The sequence below is a fragment of the Bombus huntii genome, chromosome 6 (genome assembly GCF_024542735.1).
Source record: "Bombus huntii isolate Logan2020A chromosome 6, iyBomHunt1.1, whole genome shotgun sequence".
Classification (NCBI taxonomy): domain Eukaryota; kingdom Metazoa; phylum Arthropoda; class Insecta; order Hymenoptera; family Apidae; genus Bombus; species Bombus huntii.
The window spans coordinates 18,178,757-18,201,824 of NC_066243.1; the positions used below are offsets into that span (position 1 = coordinate 18,178,757).

At 39.5% G+C, this 23,068-nt stretch overlaps 1 protein-coding gene across 1 annotated transcript in view; it reads right to left on the reverse strand.

The window, feature by feature from the left end:
- LOC126866697 (tyrosine-protein kinase Drl) overlaps positions 1 to 23,068 on the reverse strand; it is a 104,608-nt gene that overhangs the window by 58,846 nt on the left and 22,694 nt on the right. The window contains exon 2 of the mRNA XM_050620596.1: positions 9,129 to 9,256. Coding sequence (XP_050476553.1) covers positions 9,129 to 9,256 — 128 coding nt within the window. The remainder of the gene's footprint in view (positions 1 to 9,128; positions 9,257 to 23,068) is intronic.

The window sequence follows — 23,068 nt, forward strand, 5'->3', positions numbered from 1 at the left end:
GTGTCCCCGTGGGTGATATTCCCTGTTATCCGAAACGCGAGGTTGTTATCCCACAGGACTTACCACACGGAAGCGGCGCTGCGTGGCGCGAGGCAACGTGGGACGGTGTGTGGCGGCGTGTGGCGGCGTGGGGCGGCGTGAGGCGGCGTGAGGCGGCGTGAGGCGGCGTGAGGCAGCGCGAAGCGCATCGAGGAGCAAGGTTAGCAAAGAGAGGGTGGCAAGAAGGGGTTGAAAGAGGGGCGGAGGAAAGGGTGCGGCCGGTCTTTGGATTAACAGCCGAGCGGACATTAATCATATCGCGTCGCCGGCCGTGAGCTCAGTGAATTTGCAATTAATTGGAAATTGCTGTCATCGTTGTGTTTCTAAGACGAGTAGTCTCGTTCGTGTGGCGCCGCGCCGTGCGCGCCGCGCTGCGCCAGCGAGAAACACGACGATTCGTGCGGATCTAACAAGCGGCTGTATGTACGCGCACGTGCGGCCACGTTTCCGTGAATACCTATCGCGTGACGTAATAAATTGTTTGCGGTTTCAATTTAATTAATTAGCGGTCGCTCGCATAAGCGAGCCAGCTACATGGGAGGTAGTGATTAAAATGAAAAATGGACGTTCGTCTGATAACGAGGATTCGAGTGGACTTTATACGGAGTTTGTTGGAACAGCAGGGACCCTGCCAGTTCCGGATAATTTGATTTGAAACGCTGTTATTTTCGATCGAGGGGCGGGTGGTCTCTATCCGTGACAACCTACACGATCAGAAATAGACGATGAATTACGAGAGCTAGATAATTCTCTTGTTCGAGAATTTATTAGATATACTTAGAAATATTGGCGGGACGCGACCTGCCGGGCTATTAACGTTCCGCTTGTCTCGTTGATTTAATTAATCGCGAAACGACGTGGAACGTGTTCGATTAAATCGCTCGTAACGTCACTTTGTCTTTTACATTTGCCAATTTACGGAGCGGTTTAACGAAGATAATACTATCAGCGATGGGTAATTGGTTATTCGAGAGAGAAAAAAAGAAAAAATAAAAGAAACTGAAAGGTCATACCGGACTACAGAATTTTCTGAACGTATATTATCGAACAAGATAAATGCTCGAATAATCTGTGTTACAATTAACGTTGATTAATCTTTACGCGATTTGGCAATTACAAATTAAGGCGATCATTTACAAAGCGGACGAGCTCCCCGATTTCAACGACTTTGAAATATGTTGTCAAGGTCAACATTCTGAACAACTTTCCCCTACACGTGTCATCGTCGTGCGGTTTTTAGTTACGTCAACATTATCAATGAATTGTACGCGTCTATAAATATTATACGCATAGTAAAACGAGGACCGAAATCGACGATGGTTTCTGGCGGGTCATCGACTACGTGAAAGTACGATACGACAAGACAAGGGGCGACAGGTCGCGCCCTTCCGGACAATGGAGTGGAGTCGAGTCGATCTAGACTACAGTAATATCCTTTTTTCGGCCGAAAGTACGCCCCATCGAGTTCCCATCGGTCCCAGGAGACCGACGGTATTACAAGTAATTGTCGCCCTGGGGTGGTCACGCCGAACTCTCCCTACGTTCATCCCGCCCTGCTATTCGATCCTAGGGTGAGACGGAAGACGAGAACCAGAACGACAGCAACGGCCACGATCAACGAGTAGAGGTACAAAGGGCATTAATAATTTCACGTTGAAATAAAAACAGAGGAACGAGAGAAGATATCGCAGATAAGGGGGAAAGAAATTCTACTATAGGAGAAAAAGGAAGCAAAAAATATGAAAGGGTGAAAGGATATTCGGAATTCGTAAAAAAAACGCTAGACGAGTGGGAAAGGAGGAAGGAAAGAGAATAACTCGCCATAATTTTGCAGCGAAACGTCCTGACGGTACGAGTAGCGAACCCCACTTGCCATCCAAAGTCCTAGCTCGGGGGAGAAAGTAGCGACGAACTTTCGCCTAACAAGTGGATGATTCACAAATCATCCCCAATTCCGCGTGCGCCATCCCACTCCGATGAGAAACTTCGTTCCAGTCTATAGCCCCGTCCATGCCGACCAATAACTTTCTTTTCGTTCGCCTCGTTGAATTGAAAACAAAAAGAAGAAAAGAACGTCGAGGGCAGAAAGAAAGGGACGAAATAGAAGGAGACGGACAATTTGATTCGCTGTTTCAGGAATCTGCAGCTTAATCGAGAGTGCTATCGTTCGAAATTTAGACCCTCCCTTTTATTTGTTTCACTCCCGATCGCTTTACACACGCTTCCGTTCTGACTTTCCCGTGGAAGACTTTCTTCCTCTTCGTTTCTTTCCAACAAATCGTAAGACTTTTATAATTGCTTACATTTATTTACGACTTTCACATATATCTACATTATCCTGCACACGTAAAATCGCGCTCAAGATGTTTACATCTTCATACAGATATAAATAAGGGATTTAAAAAATGTTCACTTTGTTCGTCATTGCTTTATTTATCGTTATCGTTGAATTGCGTTCTCAAAGGAAACGTTTACCTATACACACGTTACGGATTATGTTTGGATTATGTTAGCTACCGGAAAGAAGATCACTTACTTGCAGCAATTACTAACGACAAATGTTTTATTCTTAACGCGAATTTACTATAGAATAATTATATATTTCACTCGTTCAAAGTATCGTTCGGTATTCGGAATAAAAATTAGCAAGTTTACATATTTCATAAAAGTGTATTACCTAGAATTAAAATATTGAACGTGCTTAAAAACAAGGTCGTTTAAAAGTTCATATCTGGATAGCGGGTGATAAGAAAGATACGAGTTTGTAATATCTTGGAATCGTCTCAGCTACAGGGTTATGTGATAAAAGATGCGGGTTTGTATTCGACGAATCTAACATGATCTTCGTAAGACGTAGCAAGGCCATCGCAAGGTCAGATAGACAACAGTAAAATATTTCACAGCCTTGATATCGTACGATTTTTGTGTGAAACTTTTTTTCCTGCTGTTCATATTTTTCAAGATATTTGAGGTTTTTCAGTTGAATCGGACACGCTGTACGTAGCCTATCCGTTTGAGAACAGATTGTAACGATATGGCAACGGTTCGATTCTAGAAACAAAAATAAATTGTAAAAAGAAGAACACAATTTGTTCATTCGAGGCTTCGTTTTCGAGAAAATAGAGTTTGAAATAGGAGTCGTCGACACGTCGATGATCCACACGGAACGCGATCTGTAGGGAGTTACATAGCGGACAACGAGTGTACGTGTACGCACTCGTATATACTCGACGGATAATTCACACTTTCAACCTCCATTTACTCGAAAATTTCATCCGAAATGAACGAATGTTATTATCTTCTTCCAACATATCTTTGTAGAATCCTATCTCTGTGCAATCACCTACCATTCGTTCTGAAATACTGACGATTATGCATACCGATCAACGGCAAATATATAAAATATGAATTTTACGTTTAAATATTATATTTGAATGAAATAACGATTACAACGAAAACAATAAATATTGAACATTGTTTAAAAACATCGTGGTAAATATTTAACATAAACGTTTCAAGGAGTCAAGCAACTGATTAAAATCTGCGACGAGAATAATTTTTTGCAAGTTGACCGGTTCTGAAAGGTACGGTGTCTTAAGCGAGAAACAATTTACAAGGAATCTCCATTTCATCTGCATGAAATCAAATGTCGACGGTAAACGAGGCCTTGTTATTAATCGCGTTTTCGACGGTGAAACCACGATAAACGGACAAGGAATACATTTAACGATGATGTCGGATAAAGATCGGCGAATCGACGAGCCGATTCAGCCACTGAATCGCAGCTCGCTTGCATCAGGGTCGATCGTTCGCAAGATAAACGAAACAAAGTGTCGTGAGTCACGAGGGCGCGATCGAACTTTCTGGTACAGATCGGATCAGATTAGACGATGCGCAATCCCGGAAACTTTTCGTTTGATCGCAGAACAGAGATAAACGAGACTCGATATAACGCGACGAGTCGGATCGGGCAAACCGCGACAGAAATTTTCTCCCAATTTCTACTGGAATCCTATTACGGACGAAGAAGTTACACGAAATGAAACTGAAGCAACCATAAATGCTACGACCGAGTTACGTGTAATCGAGATTGGTCAATTTTCCATGAACACGGTGCAACGTTGAGATAAGTTTGGATCGTGCTACAAAATCTCGACTGGAATGTAACGTTTCCGTCGTTGATCGAACGAGTTTCGCTTCATCGAGCGAGCAATTTTCTGCGATCGCATTTTGGATTCCATCGCATTTCCCGTTCCGTCGCGTCGTGCCGACCAATTCCAATGTAAATTATCGCTCGTGGCCGCTTACTAGTCTTTCGCTCCCCCTGTTTTCTATTTCACTTATTTTTGCACAAAAGCGACGCTTTTAGCTTACTTCAGAGAGATGCGATATTCTCGCTTTGAATCGAACTGTTATTCAGAAAAAATGGAACAAAGTGGACCGTTCAAACAGTCTTTTTGAAAAATTATTTATAACAATTGTTTTTATCATGGAATTTCATATTACCAAATTCAAAGTATACGTTACCAAACTTTAGCGAGCATAAATAAAATGATATCGCGTAAATAAAAATAATTAAATAATAAATCATATAATAAATCATGATCGATTGATCGTTAACATTTCCTCACTTTTTAATAGTTACATCACTCTTGTTTCAAAGCTATTATTACCGCAACTGAATAGAAGATAATAAGTAAGTAAAGTATATGTAGTTGTTTTATATTTCTTGCATTTACTACGTATGTTACTAGCCATCAGAATTTTCATGTTTTTCGTGGCTTTGATCAAAGTGAAATGATAAAATCGCTTGAACGAAGGTCGATTTTTCATTAGAAATAACTTTTTAGAAAGTTCCAGCGGAACAAGGTTCGTCTATTACGGAAATGGGTCCATAAGGCTAATTCCAATTTTTCTTTATCTGGATTCATAGTTTCGGCCGAAGGGGCGTAGGAACTGTCTTCGGGCAAAGAAGATAAGCCGAAACGGCGCTTTCGCGACCGTGAGAATGGCGAGATTTTGTGGTTAACCGAGTTACTGGCAAATCCGAGAGATAACGGGACGAAGGGATGGAAAATGCTCCCACGGGGTAAGACGGGTCGTCGCGGTGTTCTCGTAGCGACAATAAAGCGTGTCGAAACCGTGCATTCGTGTATGTATCCCTTTCGTTGACGAGCATCACGCAACCGAACAATTTTACTCGAGAACAACACGTAATGCCAATCTCGAAATTCAAAATTCAAAATTCAAAATTCAAAATTCAAAATTCAAAATTCAAAATTCAAAATTCAAAATTCAAAATTCAAAATTCAAAATTCAAAATTCAAAATTCAAAATTCAAAATTCAAAATTCAAAATTCAAAATTCAAAATTCAAAATTCAAAATTCAAAATTCAAAATTCAAAATTCAAAATTCAAAATTCAAAATTCAAAATTCAAAATTCAAAATTCAAAATTCAAAATTCAAAATTCAAAATTCAAAATTCAAAATTCAAAATTCAAAATTCAAAATTCAAAATTCAAAATTCAAAATTCAAAATTCAAAATTCAAAATTCAAAATTCAAAATTCAAAATTCAAAATTCAAAATTCAAAATTCAAAATTCAAAATTCAAAATTCAAAATTCAAAATTCAAAATTCAAAATTCAAAATTCAAAATTCAAAATTCAAAATTCAAAATTCAAAATTCAAAATTCAAAATTCAAAATTCAAAATTCAAAATTCAAAATTCAAAATTCAAAATTCAAAATTCAAAATTCAAAATTCAAAATTCAAAATTCAAAATTCAAAATTCAAAATTCAAAATTCAAAATTCAAAATTCAAAATTCAAAATTCAAAATTCAAAATTCGGAAAAGTTTGCGCTAACGTTACTATTATTTTCATAAGATATCGTTCCAACCCAAGATAATATTGATAAAGCGTCTGACTCCTGTTTGTGACCAATATGTAATAATTCGACGTATCATCCGTATCTATTCGTTCGTAACGTGTAGGCTTATAATTAATTTCAGATTTAGCATTGCGGAGGCAAGTATGGTAGCGATAAAAAGATACAGTTGTTTTATTATATAATCGATAAATATTGTATTAATGCGTACATCGCAACATTCTAATCGATATCGTAGAAATAAAGGGGAAATATTTGCTCTGTTGTTAAATATATTCGAACACGTGTAACCGCATTTTATTATAGATTATCAACTTTTTCCTCCATATAACCGCCGCTATGCCTTTGTTTCCGAGATATTCGGAGAAAACTTCATTTTTTTTTTTTTTTTTAGTTTCCGTTACGCTTTATTTCGGCATACAGGTGGCCACATTTTTATATATCCCAATTTAGACTTAACTCATCGATGCTGATCATCTTTGATATAAATAAGAAAAAGATAAATCAATGGGTTATACGTTGGGTTCAATTAATACACGGTCACAGTTTCGTGAGGCAGTCGGTAAAGTTAGCACGACCTCATTTTTATTTCATGCGATTTTCCGAGTGTATCGTAAATTCGATTGCTATCATTTATAAATAGGTAGTTGAAAAATTGACATCGTGCGTGATTATCGTTAGGTTACGCGAGGAGGATATGTATACATATCTGCTGATTCTAGTTGCGCTGGTATGTACGTGACGAACAGACAAACAAGACGCAGAGCAACATTTCGTATATCGATAGATTCACTGAAAACCATCTCACGCTAGTACTGCTGGACGGCTACTGTCTACTCCAGAATGAATAAAGAGCAGCGTCATGCCGAGTGTATCGCTGAATTTTTATTTCAACGATATTATCACCGAAGTGTTCCCAATTAACGAATAATAATATATTATAAAATTTCATATAAACGTTATCTTTTGATCCAGTATCTGGACCGAATTTACTTGGCCCAAATTTAAAACCGATCTTGAAATATCTCGAAAATTAAAGCCGGGCGATAGTAGCACGTATAGGGAAAAGTTACTCGGAATATCGTCCTCTGAAATATATAGGATCAGATTTCATTAAAAACTTCGCATTATCTATATTCAACGGTCTCCACTCTATAGACAGTTATTGGTCGAAAAGAATTCGTTGAAGTATTAATCGTAACATGGACGTTAATTAATAGAAATTATTTTTGTTGGCATTATGAAAGCCTTGTCTAATTGTAAGTTACCAAGTAATTTAATTAACACAATTTATAAGTAAATCGAAAACAATTTATGATACCGCTACTTTAAAATCGTTTATGCACTTTGCTCTTCAACTTGTTTCACAAAAATAATAAAATAATATTTCGTTACTTGCCTGATGAAACAATAATTTAATTTCAACCGAAACTTCCCATTACACCAGTCCGCTTATTGAAACACGATGTTTGAAATTAAAACTGCCAGGTAAACACTGGCAAAGGCGTCATCAACGAGGCGATAATCGTCCAACGATTGTACGATTCCTATCGTTCGTATAATTGCCTCCTCCATGGAACACGCAACTCCGCGCGGTTAAACAACATCCTGATCAATTACCATTAATAAGGGCCGCCAACCCGTCTTCGACATTCAAGACGTTAAACCAACAATTACGTCCGGCAATAAAGTCGAGCAACCCCTCGTCAGAAATTAATACGGAATTCACGAGAACCGAACCGCTTAACGATAAGCACGTATCGTAGGCTCGATTTCCTTGACGTTTAGCGTTCCACGACATAGGGGGTAAGAAAGCAAGGAACGAGAGGAGAGGAGAGGAGAGGAGAGGTGGAGGAAGGTGGAAAGGGAGAGCGCACGACTTTCCGCGTTTTCCTCGATGCTGTTCGTTTCAGAGGGTTTCGGAGGGTTTCGACGGCGCGTTCGGTTTCCTTGGTGACCGAAGGGAATGCAAAACTGAACCGCACGGTTTGTATCAGCCACCCTTTCTCCCACTCCCCTCGAATACTGCCTGTTTGTATTTCATATTGATAGAGTATTGATACAGCCCTCGTGTAACCCCTCCACTCGACAAACTCACCCCTTTTCCTCATCCCTCTGTGAACCATCGTGACGAACCGTTACTACCGGTCCCGGGAACGTAAACGAGCATGCCGTGAGTTACCATTTCGACCGAGTCACGTGTTTACTTTGTTCCGCATTGTTGCACCTCGCTAATGGCCGGTGCGAGCATTTTCCTCGGCTGTGCTAGGCTACGTGTACCGTTATGCGTGTCTCTAGTCGTATCCTGAAAGGCAGTTATAACCTGCACCCACAATGGATGGATCTCTTTTAGCGAATAAAGCAAGAGGACCGAGATAAAGCACGAGTGCGCGAGAGGAAGTGGATGAGAAACGGGATACGAGAGGAAGGGTCGTGCGTTGAAACGAATGTGGCGAACTGTCCAAGTCTAGACTCTGGACACACCTAAATATCCTAGTTACCTTTGGACTAACGAAAATTTAGTCCGGTACATTTGGAGCGAAAAGCACAGAGAGAAAGGGAGAATTTTATATACGTAGCTTAAGAGATAAACAATGATTGTAACGTACGTCTATTCGCGATCGTGGTACATTAGCAGACACGTTTAATATGCAATAAACGTCTGGAAGAATAAAAATATTAAAAACAGTTGCTAGATATCGAAGTAATATAAACAGAACAGTTTTTACATAATAATGTTCTAAATAATTTGTTAGTAATTGTTATATACTTTGCGTTCGCTACGTCTGCTTAAGCCGTGAACCTTGATCAATATGATTAAAAGAATGAATTTTAATAAAGAATTACCTTACCTAGTAAAACAAATAAAACAAATATTATGCCTCGGATATTTTTATATTTTTGCATCTTTAAATCTTCCGTAAGCGCATAAAAATCAGCAGCCTACTCGCGATGAAGCGATTTGTAATTTTAAAAGAGTAATAACTGCAATTTTCTCAACGTAAGAAATTATGGTGCGGAGATATTTTATTTGTCTTGAAAATGGCATCGCATTATTATCCGCATTGCGAATCTTGTTCGTAAAACGAATATTAGTCTATGTCAACTTTCAGATACGATTTCATGCATTCGTTCAAAGATTCGTGCAAACGTAATACATCGATACAATCCATCGATATAATTATTATCGTTATACATACTGAATGTCCGGCAAGACTCTGCCAAGAGAATTCGAGATCCGCGATGTATGCAGGCACAGGCACAACGAAATTCATCGCATACGTATTAACCACTCCTTCCCTGACGTAGTATAACTCAGCTTCGAGCCCTGAAAGCAAAACAGCAACGCATATCGATCGGTTGATCAATTATGAAGAGGCAATACCAGCCACACACCAACGATAGAGCGAAAGTTTCCGTTCTAAGTACATTCGTCTTCGTGAATCGACCGATCATAGGACACGTGTAAACCTCCCCTTGCCGAGGACATTGACCAGAATGCCGTTTAAAATATACCTCCTATACACGGAGCAAGTTATAAGTACGAGGAGAACGTTATCAATTTTACAAGTTGTAATAAATTTTAGTTTAAATTGCTTCCCTAGTTTCATTAAAATTTTGGGGCTATCTTATTTTCGTTGTATTATGTTACTGGTTGTACAGATCGGTACATGCGAAACATCTTTCCTTTCAAGTTCGCATTTCACGACTTAATATCATCCGTTTAATCTTACATTACCAATTTCTATGAAGAAGCGAAGAAATTTTTAATAACGTGCATAATATATCGAAGGCTAATACGATTTATGACAGAAGTATAATATTATAGAAACTCGTTGTCGAAGTTTCACGAATAATCAAAATATTTGTATGGTTTTTAAAATAGAAATTCGAACTAGGAGAAATATTACAAAAGTTACTGATCTAACGTTTGGGAATGATTATGTAGAAACGTACATTTCACACACGTACCGTCGATAATAATGTCTAACAATATTTTAATAATAAACTAATTATTACGTTATTTGTGAGAAACAGTTTGGTCCAGAGTTTGATGTTGCGGAATCAAAAACATTCGTATCGTAAAACGAACATGAAATAGGGGTATAGGGGAAATAGGGGTGAAATATAAATAAAAGTTGATGGTTTAGGAATATAAAAAATGTTATCGAACTGAAAAACTAGCGTTGTTTGTGTTCTATAGAAGTAATTTACAGGAAAGTGTGATAACAGCAGGATTATTAACTTTAAGGAACCAGTTAACTCCTGAAAACGGTTGATTTTGAAACATATGCCATTATATTCGTCGTATGCGTTGATAAGGAAATATGAGGCGTGAGTCGTGGTTAGATAAATGAAGTTAGATCGTCTTAAGTAGGCTAACATAAAACGCGACTAGGGCAGGACTGGTAATGCGGCACTATTCTGCGTCCTCCTGCCAGAGGACGTGCGGTCCTACGAAGGTTTCTTCCACGCGGAAAAAAAAAAGAGAAAAGGAAGAAAAAAGAGAGCAGAGCTAGTACGAAGACGTATATAGTCTGAGTCGTGTAATTTTACCTTATATTCTCTTATTCAATAGTTTACTCGCCTTAAGCGATAGGGTTTGATCTTGAGAGCCATCCTTATCAAAAGCCCCTACAAATATTTCACTTATTAACGTGTTATCGTCCACCTAGAAATACACGTAAAATACAAATCACGTTTATTATTTCAAGACCATTACGATTACCGATAAAATACGATTTCGTACCCAAAGCTCGTACAAGCCGAAAGTATTAAACTAATGGCTTACCGGTATCCACGAAACACGCGTAGTACGAACGTTAATTACAAGGTGTCGTCTAAAAGGCTGTAACAAATCACCCGTAGTTCTGCTATCCAGCCAAGTATAATCTAACACCGTGACGTGTAATTACACGACAAGGGTAAATAATCCGTTCAAAAGTTGCGCAGCTCAATTTTCAGTTTCTGAGTGGTAATTATCCAGAATACCGCGTTACATTTAATCTACGTCTCATTTTATCTCTAAGCCACGGCAACAACGATCCTGGGCGCTCGAGCGGATTCCAACCCGCGTCCTTGACACTATCACTTCGCAAACAATCCGCTCCTGGTAGAAACTTATCCAGCGATTACCGTCGCTACGTTTGCCACGCGATAAGATCGTATCTTGAGGGTATACACTGCGAAATAACCGTGGGTATTTCACAGACGGATTTTGTAACGCGAATCCACCCGAATCCATCCTCTTCTTCTCTCGGTGTTCCACGTTTTTATTTTCTTTTTTTCCTTTTTTTCTTTTTCTCGGTTCTCCCGTTCGTCGCGCGTCTTCTGGATTCTGGATCGCGATCTACGAATTTCCGAAGGAAAGCTGGATCGTGCACACGTTTCCCGTCTCGTTCACGGAAAATCTCGTAGACAGAATAGATACAAGACGATCTGAATTTCCTCGGGCGATCGGTACGTCATCCGTCTGGCTTCACGTACGACTAAGCAATTCGATATCAGGCTCGCGACAAGCCCTTTCGAATAAGTATGCATCTCTATTCGTATACACGCGTATGTGTTCGCACATTGCTGCGCTCATAGGAGAAAAAGGTGAGCGATAAGATACCTTTAAGAGTAGGAAATATTCTGGATCTGGAATACGTGTGCATTCCCAGGGAGAAAGGGATGAACGAAGGAGAAAAACGATTCTAAAATCTGGTCGATGTAAAGCACGTCCCGAATGGACTGTCTTTTCGTAGAATATGAATCAGATGATATTTCTCAGTGAACAGTGTTATCGGATACGCTTCCCGCGAGAATAATTTTAAGCAGTTTAAACGACAGGATTTACGTTGAGTGCAACGATTTATATCGAGCTTACGATACGAATGCAGTTACGAGTCCAGTTTCAAGATTAGCTTTGAAATGTAGAGTTTTGATAAAGTTACTTTTATATATTACTTTTTTAAGTAATCCTGTCTTTCCTTCCATCCATCGTCTACAACACGAAGAATACTCTCGAATTTTCAGATCGTCGTTTCCTATGTCCGTCAAATTCTCAATAGCCGAGAGTACCATAAACGCGAGTATTATTAGCGACGCGTAACGGTCGAGGATCGCTCGAACGAACTTTCGCGATCCTTACCTAATTTGTCTCACGTTCGTCTAAGTCTAGATATCGATCATCCTCCTTCCACCAACGGTGTCGCACGGTATTACACGAGTGATACCCAGCGAACACGCTGACTGGATTTTTCTCGCGTTCGGTGAAAACCAGTCAGGCTGCATGTTTTGGAGATTTTCGCTTGGAGCTTGTGAGCTCGGTCGAGTCCGACAAGGCTAGTCTCCTGTAACTTTTCCATTGGACATATCTCAACGATCGCGTTTATGCAGTCGAATATCGGTGAGTAGTCAGTCTGGATAGAGCTTTACATTCGTAAACGTCTCTCAGCGATCAGAGTGAATAATTCGTTTGTCTCCAAACAGACGTAAAGCAAAAATCATTTGTTCTTCCGTCGGTCGGAGAGTGTAGGTTTCGTTGGAGGATACAAATTGTTCGTATTGTCTCAGCATTTAGCGATAGCAAATCGCGCGTTCATCGATTCGTGAACCTTGCATCAGCATCTGGAGACAGGAAGCGTTCGAAGACTTCTCATTGTTCGGAGAAGAACACCGTTTCGTGTCGTTTGACAATTCATTAGTCGGAACGTTCGCTGCTCTCGCGAATAAGTTAACACGGCGGGTAATAGGTGCAGTGTTATCGTTATCGGCCACATGCATACACATACACCATCGCTCTTAGGTAACTGTTTTACTTAAATGATCAGCTATTTCTCAGTAGGTTTACCTATAGCGTACCGAGAAATTGTTGCGTCTTATAATCGTCGTGTCACCCAGGCACAAAGTGCTGCAGGAAGCAACTTAAGCTACAAAATTGTAGACTGTGTCGCGAGTAAACTACCGGTTCGTTAGGAGTGAATTCTATTGTATAGAGTGGTGATTTGACAGGCTTGGAGGTGCTAATTTGTGGAGCAACACGCGGCGTCGTGACTTTGCGAATTCTGTATCGTAGAATTATTCTGTACCGCAACAATTAGATATCGATAATACGTCTTTAATCAAAAGTGGCAATTAAACTTTTAGTTTTTACGCGGAATTTGATGGTACAGATAATACATAGAATGCACATAATACGCGAAAATATTTACAATGTCCAAGTCCTATTTTTTAAATTATATTCCTAAAAATATGAATTTGCATAAACATCCGCTGTCTACCGATGGAAAACTATACGCGGAGAAATACATTTGACAAGCTGAAACAATTTTAAGCGAAGAAATTTTATATGTTTCAAGTACGTACGATACCTCCTACAAGCTGTGTTCGAATTTATTTTAAATACTCTCTTTTCCATTAAAACAATCGTTCGTGATATCTTTCTATTCCTATTAAAATATTAATTTACTACTACCGAATATACTATTGTAATATTATAGTCGATTGTTTGTTACAGATCTAAGAATAAGTCTGACTTTAAACAGACCGTTACTACTGCCGTTTCTTCAAAAAGATCACGTTTCATATCCTGCACGTAGTAAATCTAGCTGTGAAGTTTCCGAATCGATATTTCAAGAAGAAAACTTGAAAGAAAGTAACGTTATCTTACAAAAACCTTCATAATGTTCCGTGATTTATTGCAGAACGTGAAAACGTAACATGAATGAAGAAAATATCGAACGGAACTGTATATATGTGTGCGATATATACAAGATACAACGTGGAATGTAGAGGTGAATGTAGAGGATAATACAATTAATATAACTATTTTAGCAACAATTTCCAAAAAAATACATTTGTACATAAAAATATTGAAGAAATTTTAATTACGTGTAATTTTGTGATAGTTTGAACTTTGAATGTACGTACACGTGTAGGTTAACGTTATTCTTTATTTTTTAAATAAGATCGTTTCTCGTGTGTGTTATGTAAAGATAGTGCGTATATCTTAAAATTTAATGCATGTACCTATTAATAAAATGATCCGATCGAAATCTTTGTAATCTCCATCGAAAAGCTGTATTCCATTGAATCTCGAGCACCACGCTCGATGTATCGTATAACTTGGAATGAGTCGTATTTATAACGCGGTATTCTATATAATTAGCTTGACATTTTCCGGATATACGAGTACAGCGAAATATTAGTGAGCAAATTTAAGGCGGCGTAGTCGAAGGTAAACGTAATAAGAGGATTAAGTAACTTTCTACTTCGTGATGCGTCACTTGCTAACAGAAAGATCAACACTGAGATTCCGATGTGACAGTTTGTCGAATATTAAACCGCATCGAGCATCAAGTTGATCGAATTAATCTGCTAGCGTTTCCATTTTATCCTGACGTATTCGACGATGAATTTTGCTCTTTGCACGATCGGCACAACACCGTTCGCATCGAACCATTCCTAAATTAATCCTTATTTCTGATATTTACACTTCTAACGTTCACATACAATTACATGCCTAAATCGATGATCGATGAACGCGATAGGCATAGAAAACGAAAAGCCGTGGTTGAACGAGTCGTATTTTCTAATCAGCGTTAGAAATTCGTACTCAAAGGCTCTTTCTCAGATCATGTAAATCGATCCATCTGTTTTCCAACACGAGTTAACTTTGCGAAAGTAATACGAAGCTGCTACGCAACGCAACGTACAGGACACAGCAAACGAATTCACAGACGTTTTATACGAACGCGTATTGCACGGCAGGACAAACGAGGCCTCATGAAAGAAGTTTGCCGTGATCGAAGCTTAAATCTTGGCACACGCGAGTTGTCTGAATTTTATAATTTCATTTAGCCTCGAGCGGATTTTACACGACCAAAGTAGCCGCGCCTCGAGATACGCTCGATGCAAAATCGTCGACATATTTACACGTCAGTTTATCAGCTGGATCTGTCCGGAAATACCTGCAGGAATGCAGCACGCGTAAAAGTAAGAACAGGGGTTGCTGCACGTACAGATGCAACGGTGGCGCGAGTCAGTTGGGGGAAAAATGTGTGATCGCGTGGCACTGTTCCAGCACCGTGGAACGCGACACCACGTACACCAAAGGGATGCGAAGATTAGCGATGGGATCAAGTTCGATCCCAGTTAGGAATCCGAATCAGATCCAACGCTTCTTAGGTATTTCTGAGAAAATGGAAAATTGAAAATGCAAAATTGCGCGAAATTGCGCGATATTGCGCGATATTGCACGGAATTGCACGCATACGAATGCACGATATGAAAGAACACACGAAATATCCATGGTGCATAGTGCTTTCTAAAATACTTGGGGATTACATCCCCATAAATATGAATCATTCGATGTATCTACCAAGTATCCGATCTTCGTAAGCTATTTCCCAACTCCGAACGTCGCAGTGGCAAGTTTCGAAAATCTGCTTACAAGTACCTCGATACTAGAAGAGTCATAGGAATCTGAAAAGCGGTACAACATATTCTAGTGGATATAGTCAATTATTGAACGAGGCTGTAGAATTTAGTGGCTTTCGATGATGTCGAGAGAAACGATTTTAAGAGAAATCTCTTTCTCGAGATGCTTGTACACGTTCGAATCTAGACGGTCAATGTTTGAACCTACCTGCGACGTACTTGAGCCCATCACTAGCGAGGATGTGTTCGTGCGGCCAAGAAAATATTTCAACAAGATATATCTTAGGTGATCCCTCGAGGAACACGTGCAGCTAACTCAGGTGGATTAAGTTCCACAATGGCGGCTTCGAGCGAGCAACAAATGGACACAATCAAGTCCCGCTCCTCTTATGAAACGTTCGCTCGCGTTAAGTTACCGAGATTATGGCAACTTCTTGTTCAACCTTCCATTCGTATGCTTTTATCTTGGAAGAATCCGTTTGTCTTTGCCAGGAATAAGAATTGGCCGTTGCGAGAGTAGCGCGGCGCCTGAGCAGCTTAATAGAGATGGGGTGGATGTTCTTATCTGGTAAGATTAGCAGACAAAGTAAGATTGCACCCTCGTCATCGTAATTGATTGCCGTAGTAGAGATATCCACTAACCAGGATTACCACTAATTACCGTGTGTTGTGTGTGATTAGTCACTAGTTCAACGATACCTTTAATTAATGATTGTTAAAAATAACTTGCACGGTAATTAGTTCTAAATCGAAAATACACGTATACATACATAATTTGATAACTGTACAAATGCAAAAAACAAAGCGCAAAGGATTGAACGTGTACAATGCACATTGTACACTGTTGCAAATAAGAAACTCTATCTTTTGATATATCATTTTGGTATTAAAGAGAGAAATTTTTAAGCCGTCTATCTACAGGATTTTCCATGGCGCGTCTTTGTTCTCCCACGTAATAGTATCGAAGTGGAATCCATCAAACGCAAGTTTTACGCAAATTCCTCGCAAGTACGTACCGATCGGGCTCCGGAGTGGGTCACGGAGCGATCTATCAATTTGGGTTTGATATCGCGAAAGGAAAAATGCGGAGAAACGGTGGCCCTGTTCTCCTCCCGCGGGACTCGAGACGGCATATGGGCAAGAGGGTAGGAAACAAGAAGATAGGTTATGGGTTCCACTCGGGGAAGCGTCGATGGCTGCCTCTTCTGCCACTGCTAAGTAGAAAATCATGTCTGCCGTATGAACAGGCAGCCACTACTGGCACTCACTGCGGACTACTAATGTCGAGGGAGTGGATGCATCTTAAATGCTCAGACCGAGTTAGACGATCCCGATGCATTTCGCAAAGTTACATCAAGGTAACGCGAACGCCAACAGTTTAATTCGAATTAGCAATTCTGGTTGACGCTGCTCCATGGTTGGAACATTCCCAAGTGTTACTGCGTATTACTTACATTCATATCGATATTCTTCCTCATACTGTTTCTTGTTTTCGAAATTGCGAGTATTATACGTTAGAACTTACTACCTAATCTCGACTGATTGCGTTCATTTCAGTCTGACACAAACTGCAGACGTATTCCGAAGTTATAAACAATTAAACATAGAAGGATTACAACCGATAGACAATTTTTATTTACAACGTTAATAATAATAATAATTATTATTATTATTATTATCCTCATCTCATATTACTAAAGGTCCTAAATACTACCTTCGGATTGTAATACTAACGTCTCTTTAACGCTTCCTGACACCATGACAGCATCAAATTTTCAATGCGTTATTAAATTACACGATATTCGAGGGAACATATTTTCTCATATTAATATCATCACAAATATAAACGAAGCCACAATTAACCATTGTATTTAAAATATTATACAATTTTTGATAAGTTTCATTGCTCGTTTCATCTCTGCTATTTTTAATTTACGTTTCACGTAAAATATCAGCTTAAGTTACGAAACATTTGATATAAATTTCAATTGAAATTTCGTTGTACAAGAGATACTGGAAATCTGAGTCTGGCAATGCACAGTGTGTTAAATTAAATCAGCGCAGCATGCAGATCGACGTTGCATCGTAGCCTGATGCAACGTCAAAATGAGTTTGAAACGTACGGATATGACTACGTGTAGATTCGCGTGGCGCCTGTCTTTGCGAACACTACACGTTGCATTAATTTAATGGAAACGCGTATGTATCTTACACGGTCTACGTAAAATTATGTTACACTGTAAAACGTGTACGTGTACGTATGAATTGACGCTTCGTTCGAATTGATAATCGTAATGGTTCTTACAGAGCCTTATTCTTCCCTTTGTATTTACAGAACGAATAAAAATTTCATAACAATTTACCTGTTTAATTAGGAAATACATTACCACTATCTTCTATTTGCCTGAGGGCTGTTTTCAGAAAGTGTCTCGATTCTTCTTTCGAACTTGCTACATGTACATTCGCTGCGTTCGGATTTTCTACGAACCAACTTTAATAGCGCCTCTGGGCTAATATTTCATTCTCAATTGTTTCGATTGGCTTTTTACTGTTGTACAGGATATACAACAAAGCTCTCGTTTCGGAAAACTCGGCTTTCGATATTTATCTGGCGAGCATTGACGCATTTGTGAATACACGATTTTGTCCTATATCGAATTTCAATTAAATAAAATTCCTTTCGTAATAAGCAAATAAAATTTATCATGTTATTACGTCGCAGTCACGGAAACAGTCCACAGATTAAAATACATAATTTAGTCAGCGATTAAAACCGTATTCATATTCAATTAAGATAACTAATCAAGCAAGACGTTAAGTCCTATTTTTTTATTAATTTGCCCCTATTCGTACAGCAAAGAAAATCTATTGGTAAAGGAAATAAAATTAAACGACCTAAAAATCGCTGAAATAAACGACGAATACATTTTTTCAATTTCTGAATATATATTTCAGGAAATATACACACGCGTAGATACTTAATATGTCTGAACGATAAATTAACATCAGTTAATAAAGTACATAGCTGTATCCGTTTCTGTTTCGTGGGATGCAAAGCAATCGAAAGGACGGGTAAACACCTTTACATTTTGGCGTGTATTCGAAAAGCGAAGCCGGAAAGCGGTTCAACCCGGGTCAGGAGCCAAGGTAAACACATTAAGGACACAACATCCCTGGTAGGAAACATATCTCGGCCAATAGGGGAGCTCGATGCGATACGCTCGATTACGACGGAAATTCGAAGCGTCTTGAGAATCGAGGGTGAAAAAATCTACCGAGGGTTTAGCACAGTCGCAGTGTCCCGGAATTAATCTAGCCTCTGTAAATTCTGTTTCCTTTCCGGTAGTTCCCTTCTGTTTATCCATTCGTAAGTGGAGACAATCGTTTCCCTCGATAGCAACGGCGGATCAAAACATTACGTTCTCCGTGTGTTTGTACGAAAATCTCAGAGAAGTTTGTCGATAAAGGCAAACGGTCAATTTCGACCGAAAGAAAATTAACTAGATAGTAGCATTTACGCAGGATTTATAAGAACAAATTACTGCCCTATTTTCCTACTTACGTCATGTAAAAACGAAAGAAACATTTTGATCCCAAGCCTTTGAAATTTGATTCGAAAGCTTTTTAAACACTGTCAGTATTTCATAAAACGTCCATTTCCTAAATATGGAAAATTAACGTAGTCACAAATAACGTTTTAAATAATATTAATGTTCGCTGGCAACTTTCTATACGTAGTATCGAAGTTATCCGTTTTAGGTAGATGCCAACAAATATCTCAATAGTTTGTATCCACGGGGCGCGAGGAGGCGTTAAATGATAGTATTATACAATATCATATAATAGTGAATAACGACACTCGTAACGTAAAAGTTGTTGTTTTTAATGCGAAAGTTTTCGCCGATAAAAAATGAGAAGAAAATACAAATATTAAAAATTGAATAAGATGAAAAATTTTCGAAATGCAAAGGGTTAAAAAATATCGATACAAAAGTTTATAAGAATGTTTAAAAGAAATAGAAAAGAATAAATTTTAAGGTATTTCTGAAAGATTGGTTATTTCTACTTCGCTTAAATATAACTGATATGTATATAACTCTGGGACGGAGCTTTCTAAAACGTTATCTCTGTCATCGGTAAGATAATGTATTCCTTTCCTCTTATAATGCGACCAATCGGTGCACCGAGAAGCCTCGAGGTTCCGATATACACTCCTCTTGTTCGCAGACATTTATGCGATCGCGAGCCGTGATCTCGAAACTTTTCCGGAATTCCTCGATTCGCTCAACGACGATCGACAACGAACGAAAAGTTTCGTTGATTCGATGAAATTTAGTTACAGCGGGCAAAGTTTCGAGAAAACTATCGGAGTTTCCGTAACTGTTCGCCGTTACATTTTCATGAGTCAACGAAACTCCTCGTCGCGTGTAATCGATAGATGTTAATTTCATTCCGGCCGATTCTGGAAAATTTCGTTATCGCGGCAATCACTGGAACAGCAGGAGTTTGGTCGTTTATCTTGTTATCGTTGTCAACTTCGTTTTCGACAACGAGCAAGTTCTCCGCGCGGTATGCACAGGTTCCTGGCGTTACATAGCATCGTTATCGAATTTGCGGAAAATCAAACGTGTCAAAAGACGTTGATCGTTAATATCGGTAGTACTTTTAGCTCGCAATTAATATTAGTCAGTAGCTTCACGCGTCGATAAATTACTCCGAGTATATCAGTTTTCAGGCGATACACGTTTAATAAGCAATTAAAAATAGAGAAACGAATAAACGTGTAATTTGCCTAAACATCTTTCGATTCTGCACTAATGACTCGTTGTCTCCTTCGTCGTTATTTCCTTGACGTTGAAAGATATCGTCAGCTTCGATAAGATATACAGAAAAAAGCGTTATTGAATTTTCATTTTACTTCTATATTAAAGGTTTTCTTAAAACACTGAAATATAAAAAGATTCCGTGAAATTTTCAGGATAGAACCGGGACAGCATTCAGAGAATTTTATAACACGTAACAGATACACAACGTGACGTATAACGAGCAGTTTCTCGGGAAACTATCGCAATTCATGGTGATAGAAATCATTATTACTATCATATTCGTCAAGTAAAGTACAACAGAACGAGGAAAAGCTAATACAGCATAACGCTAGAGCGTAATAACAATTACGGGTGAAACATGCTTTAATAATTTAGCCCTCAACAACTCACCAACCAAGCTTATTTTATCCGAGTCATTTATCGCGTCGCGATTTACGTTTTCGCGTTTCCACTGGCGTCGAATGGAATTCCAGGGTACTCATTTGTCGTAACTTGGCGCCCAGAGTATGGCGTCACGTTGACTGGTCGAATTTGCAATAAAGAAGATAGATGAAACGTGGGGGATATCACCGACTAATCTTTTACTCCTCCGTTTCTCATCGTTTTCCTCTTTCATTCGTTATTCATTAATGTTCATTTTGTTTCGTTAACTAAGCCACGCATTACGTTACTTCTGAACTTGAGTTAAATATATCTCTCCTTTCGAGCTAGTCTCCTCGTAGCGGTACCTTGAGAAATCTGTTTACACCGTTCGAAGCACTGTTCAAGACCGACAAACTAACAGTGCAGCGTATCGAACGGTTACAAGGAAAACATATTTCTTCTAAACTATGACCTTCGTACAAATTGTCTGTTTTATAAATTATAATAATCGTCATAAATTACCTATCGAGACTCCAATTAAATAATCCTTCGTTTTTAACATTTTGTCTCTTTAATAAGATGCAAACAACGTTCTCTCGGTAAGAAGTTACCTTGAATTTCCATGCAACGTTAGGTCTACGTTAGGTCCAGAAAATCTATAGCCCTACGGCGCGGTGGCGCGGTGGCGCGGTGGCGCGGTGGCGCGGCAGCGCGGCGTCTCGACGAAGGAGATTCGCGTGCACTCGATATTCTTCTCCGGCGTTATCCCTTCACGAAATTCCTTTAACCCTCCATAATCGCGGCATGATATTTTCATAATCCCTCTCAAACTTTTACGGGCTGGCCGGTCTATTTTGACGTCGAGTGTACTCTCAAAGTGGCCCATTTGGAAGCTTGTATCTACCCTTAACGTCGAACGTAGCCAGAGAGAATCCGGATGAGAATGGTGGGACGAAGATGGAAGATCATTTCAGCAAGCTGGCGTTACTCTTCGCAAATTATCTCGCCAATGAGAGCCCGGAGCACTTGGTCTGAAAATCACCTACGCTCATCCAACGGTGGCTCTTGTCTCTCTTCTTCTATCCCTCTCTTTCCTCCTTCGCGAAAATTTCTCTTCCTTTTTCGCTTCCGGCCACCTCTATCCGCCGTTTCTTGTCGCTTTCCCGTTCGAAAGGGTTGCGCAGGCTGCAGTTAGGTCGGATCGTTTGTGGAAAATGTGAGAAAAGAAGTGCCGTGAGAAATCGGGCAAACTCGAGGAGACGAGGCTCGGAAAGGAGAGACAAAGGGAGAAAATCGAGGGGAACGAGAGCGAAAGAACAAGCTGCCCTGCCGAAGGGAGAACCATTGTTTCCCCGAGTGGGCCGCAAAAGAGCGTCGTCGAGTTAGAGGGATGTTTGTCTTTAATTAAAATCAGTCACAACCCGTTTCACGTGCTCTGACAATCCTCCCTTTTCTCCAGCGGCCGTCGTTTCAACCCTCTATCTCACTCAGCCACTTACCGGTTTGTCAAGCAGAATTCTTAATATTCAATTATTCCATGCTGCTTTTAATTAGTTGCGCATCCGCCTTTCCGTGTTTAGCTGTTTTCGATTGCGATTCGCTGAAAACCGAACAGATCCTGTGGGACGAGAATTTTCCTAAATAACGGCACGAATCTCTTACATTTTAACATCCACTCTTTTGATAGAACAACCAAATAAAACATACACGAGTGTATTTCAAAAAAACTTTTCGAAACTTGTTTAGCGTCGATAGAGGCGGAAATTAGCACAATTTCTCGTATCGTATCGTAATCAGAGTTTTAGAAATTGGAAAATCCGTTATAACGAAAGAGCCGTAGACGCGGCCGTGGCCCTTCCAAAATCGATAACCAACTAAATAGCAAATAACGTATGTCAATAGCATGGCAATAGCAGCATGTCATAAAACACGTAGTTGTTAAACGTTCGGAAAAGAGCATTCCCGTGTAGAAAACCACTCCACGTGGAGTTGGTGACTCGGGTCGAGGAAATCCGCTTTGTTGCCTATTCTTCACGCCCGCCTTGCATTTGCGAAACATTTCCTGATAAGGGTAGAAGGGGAAGCTAACGAAGGGTAGCATCTTCAGAAACCCGAGAAGAAAAAGATCACGTTTTACTCAACCTCGGAAGAGAAAGGTGGAGCTCGAAGAAACTCGGAGAGAAGATAGATCGGTCGCATTGACGCGTCTCATATCACGCCTCGTAGATCCTGTCTCGTACAATTTTCGTATGAAATAAGTCTACGTCTGAATTGAAATTTCACGACTCAAACTCTTAAATCCCGCGCGACGAAGGTTGCATTAATTCTGACTCTTTCCTCTAACAATCCTCCGTTACTATCAAGTTGTGAAATGAAAAAGCGGTTATCCATCTCAACAGATATTGCGCAATGTGAGCAGTATCGCAAGGATCGGCTTATCGCATGCCGATAGGCTTACCTCGGTTCAAATCGTAATAAATACGTATTCGTCGAATCTATTTTCACAATTCATAAATCTCATAAACGCT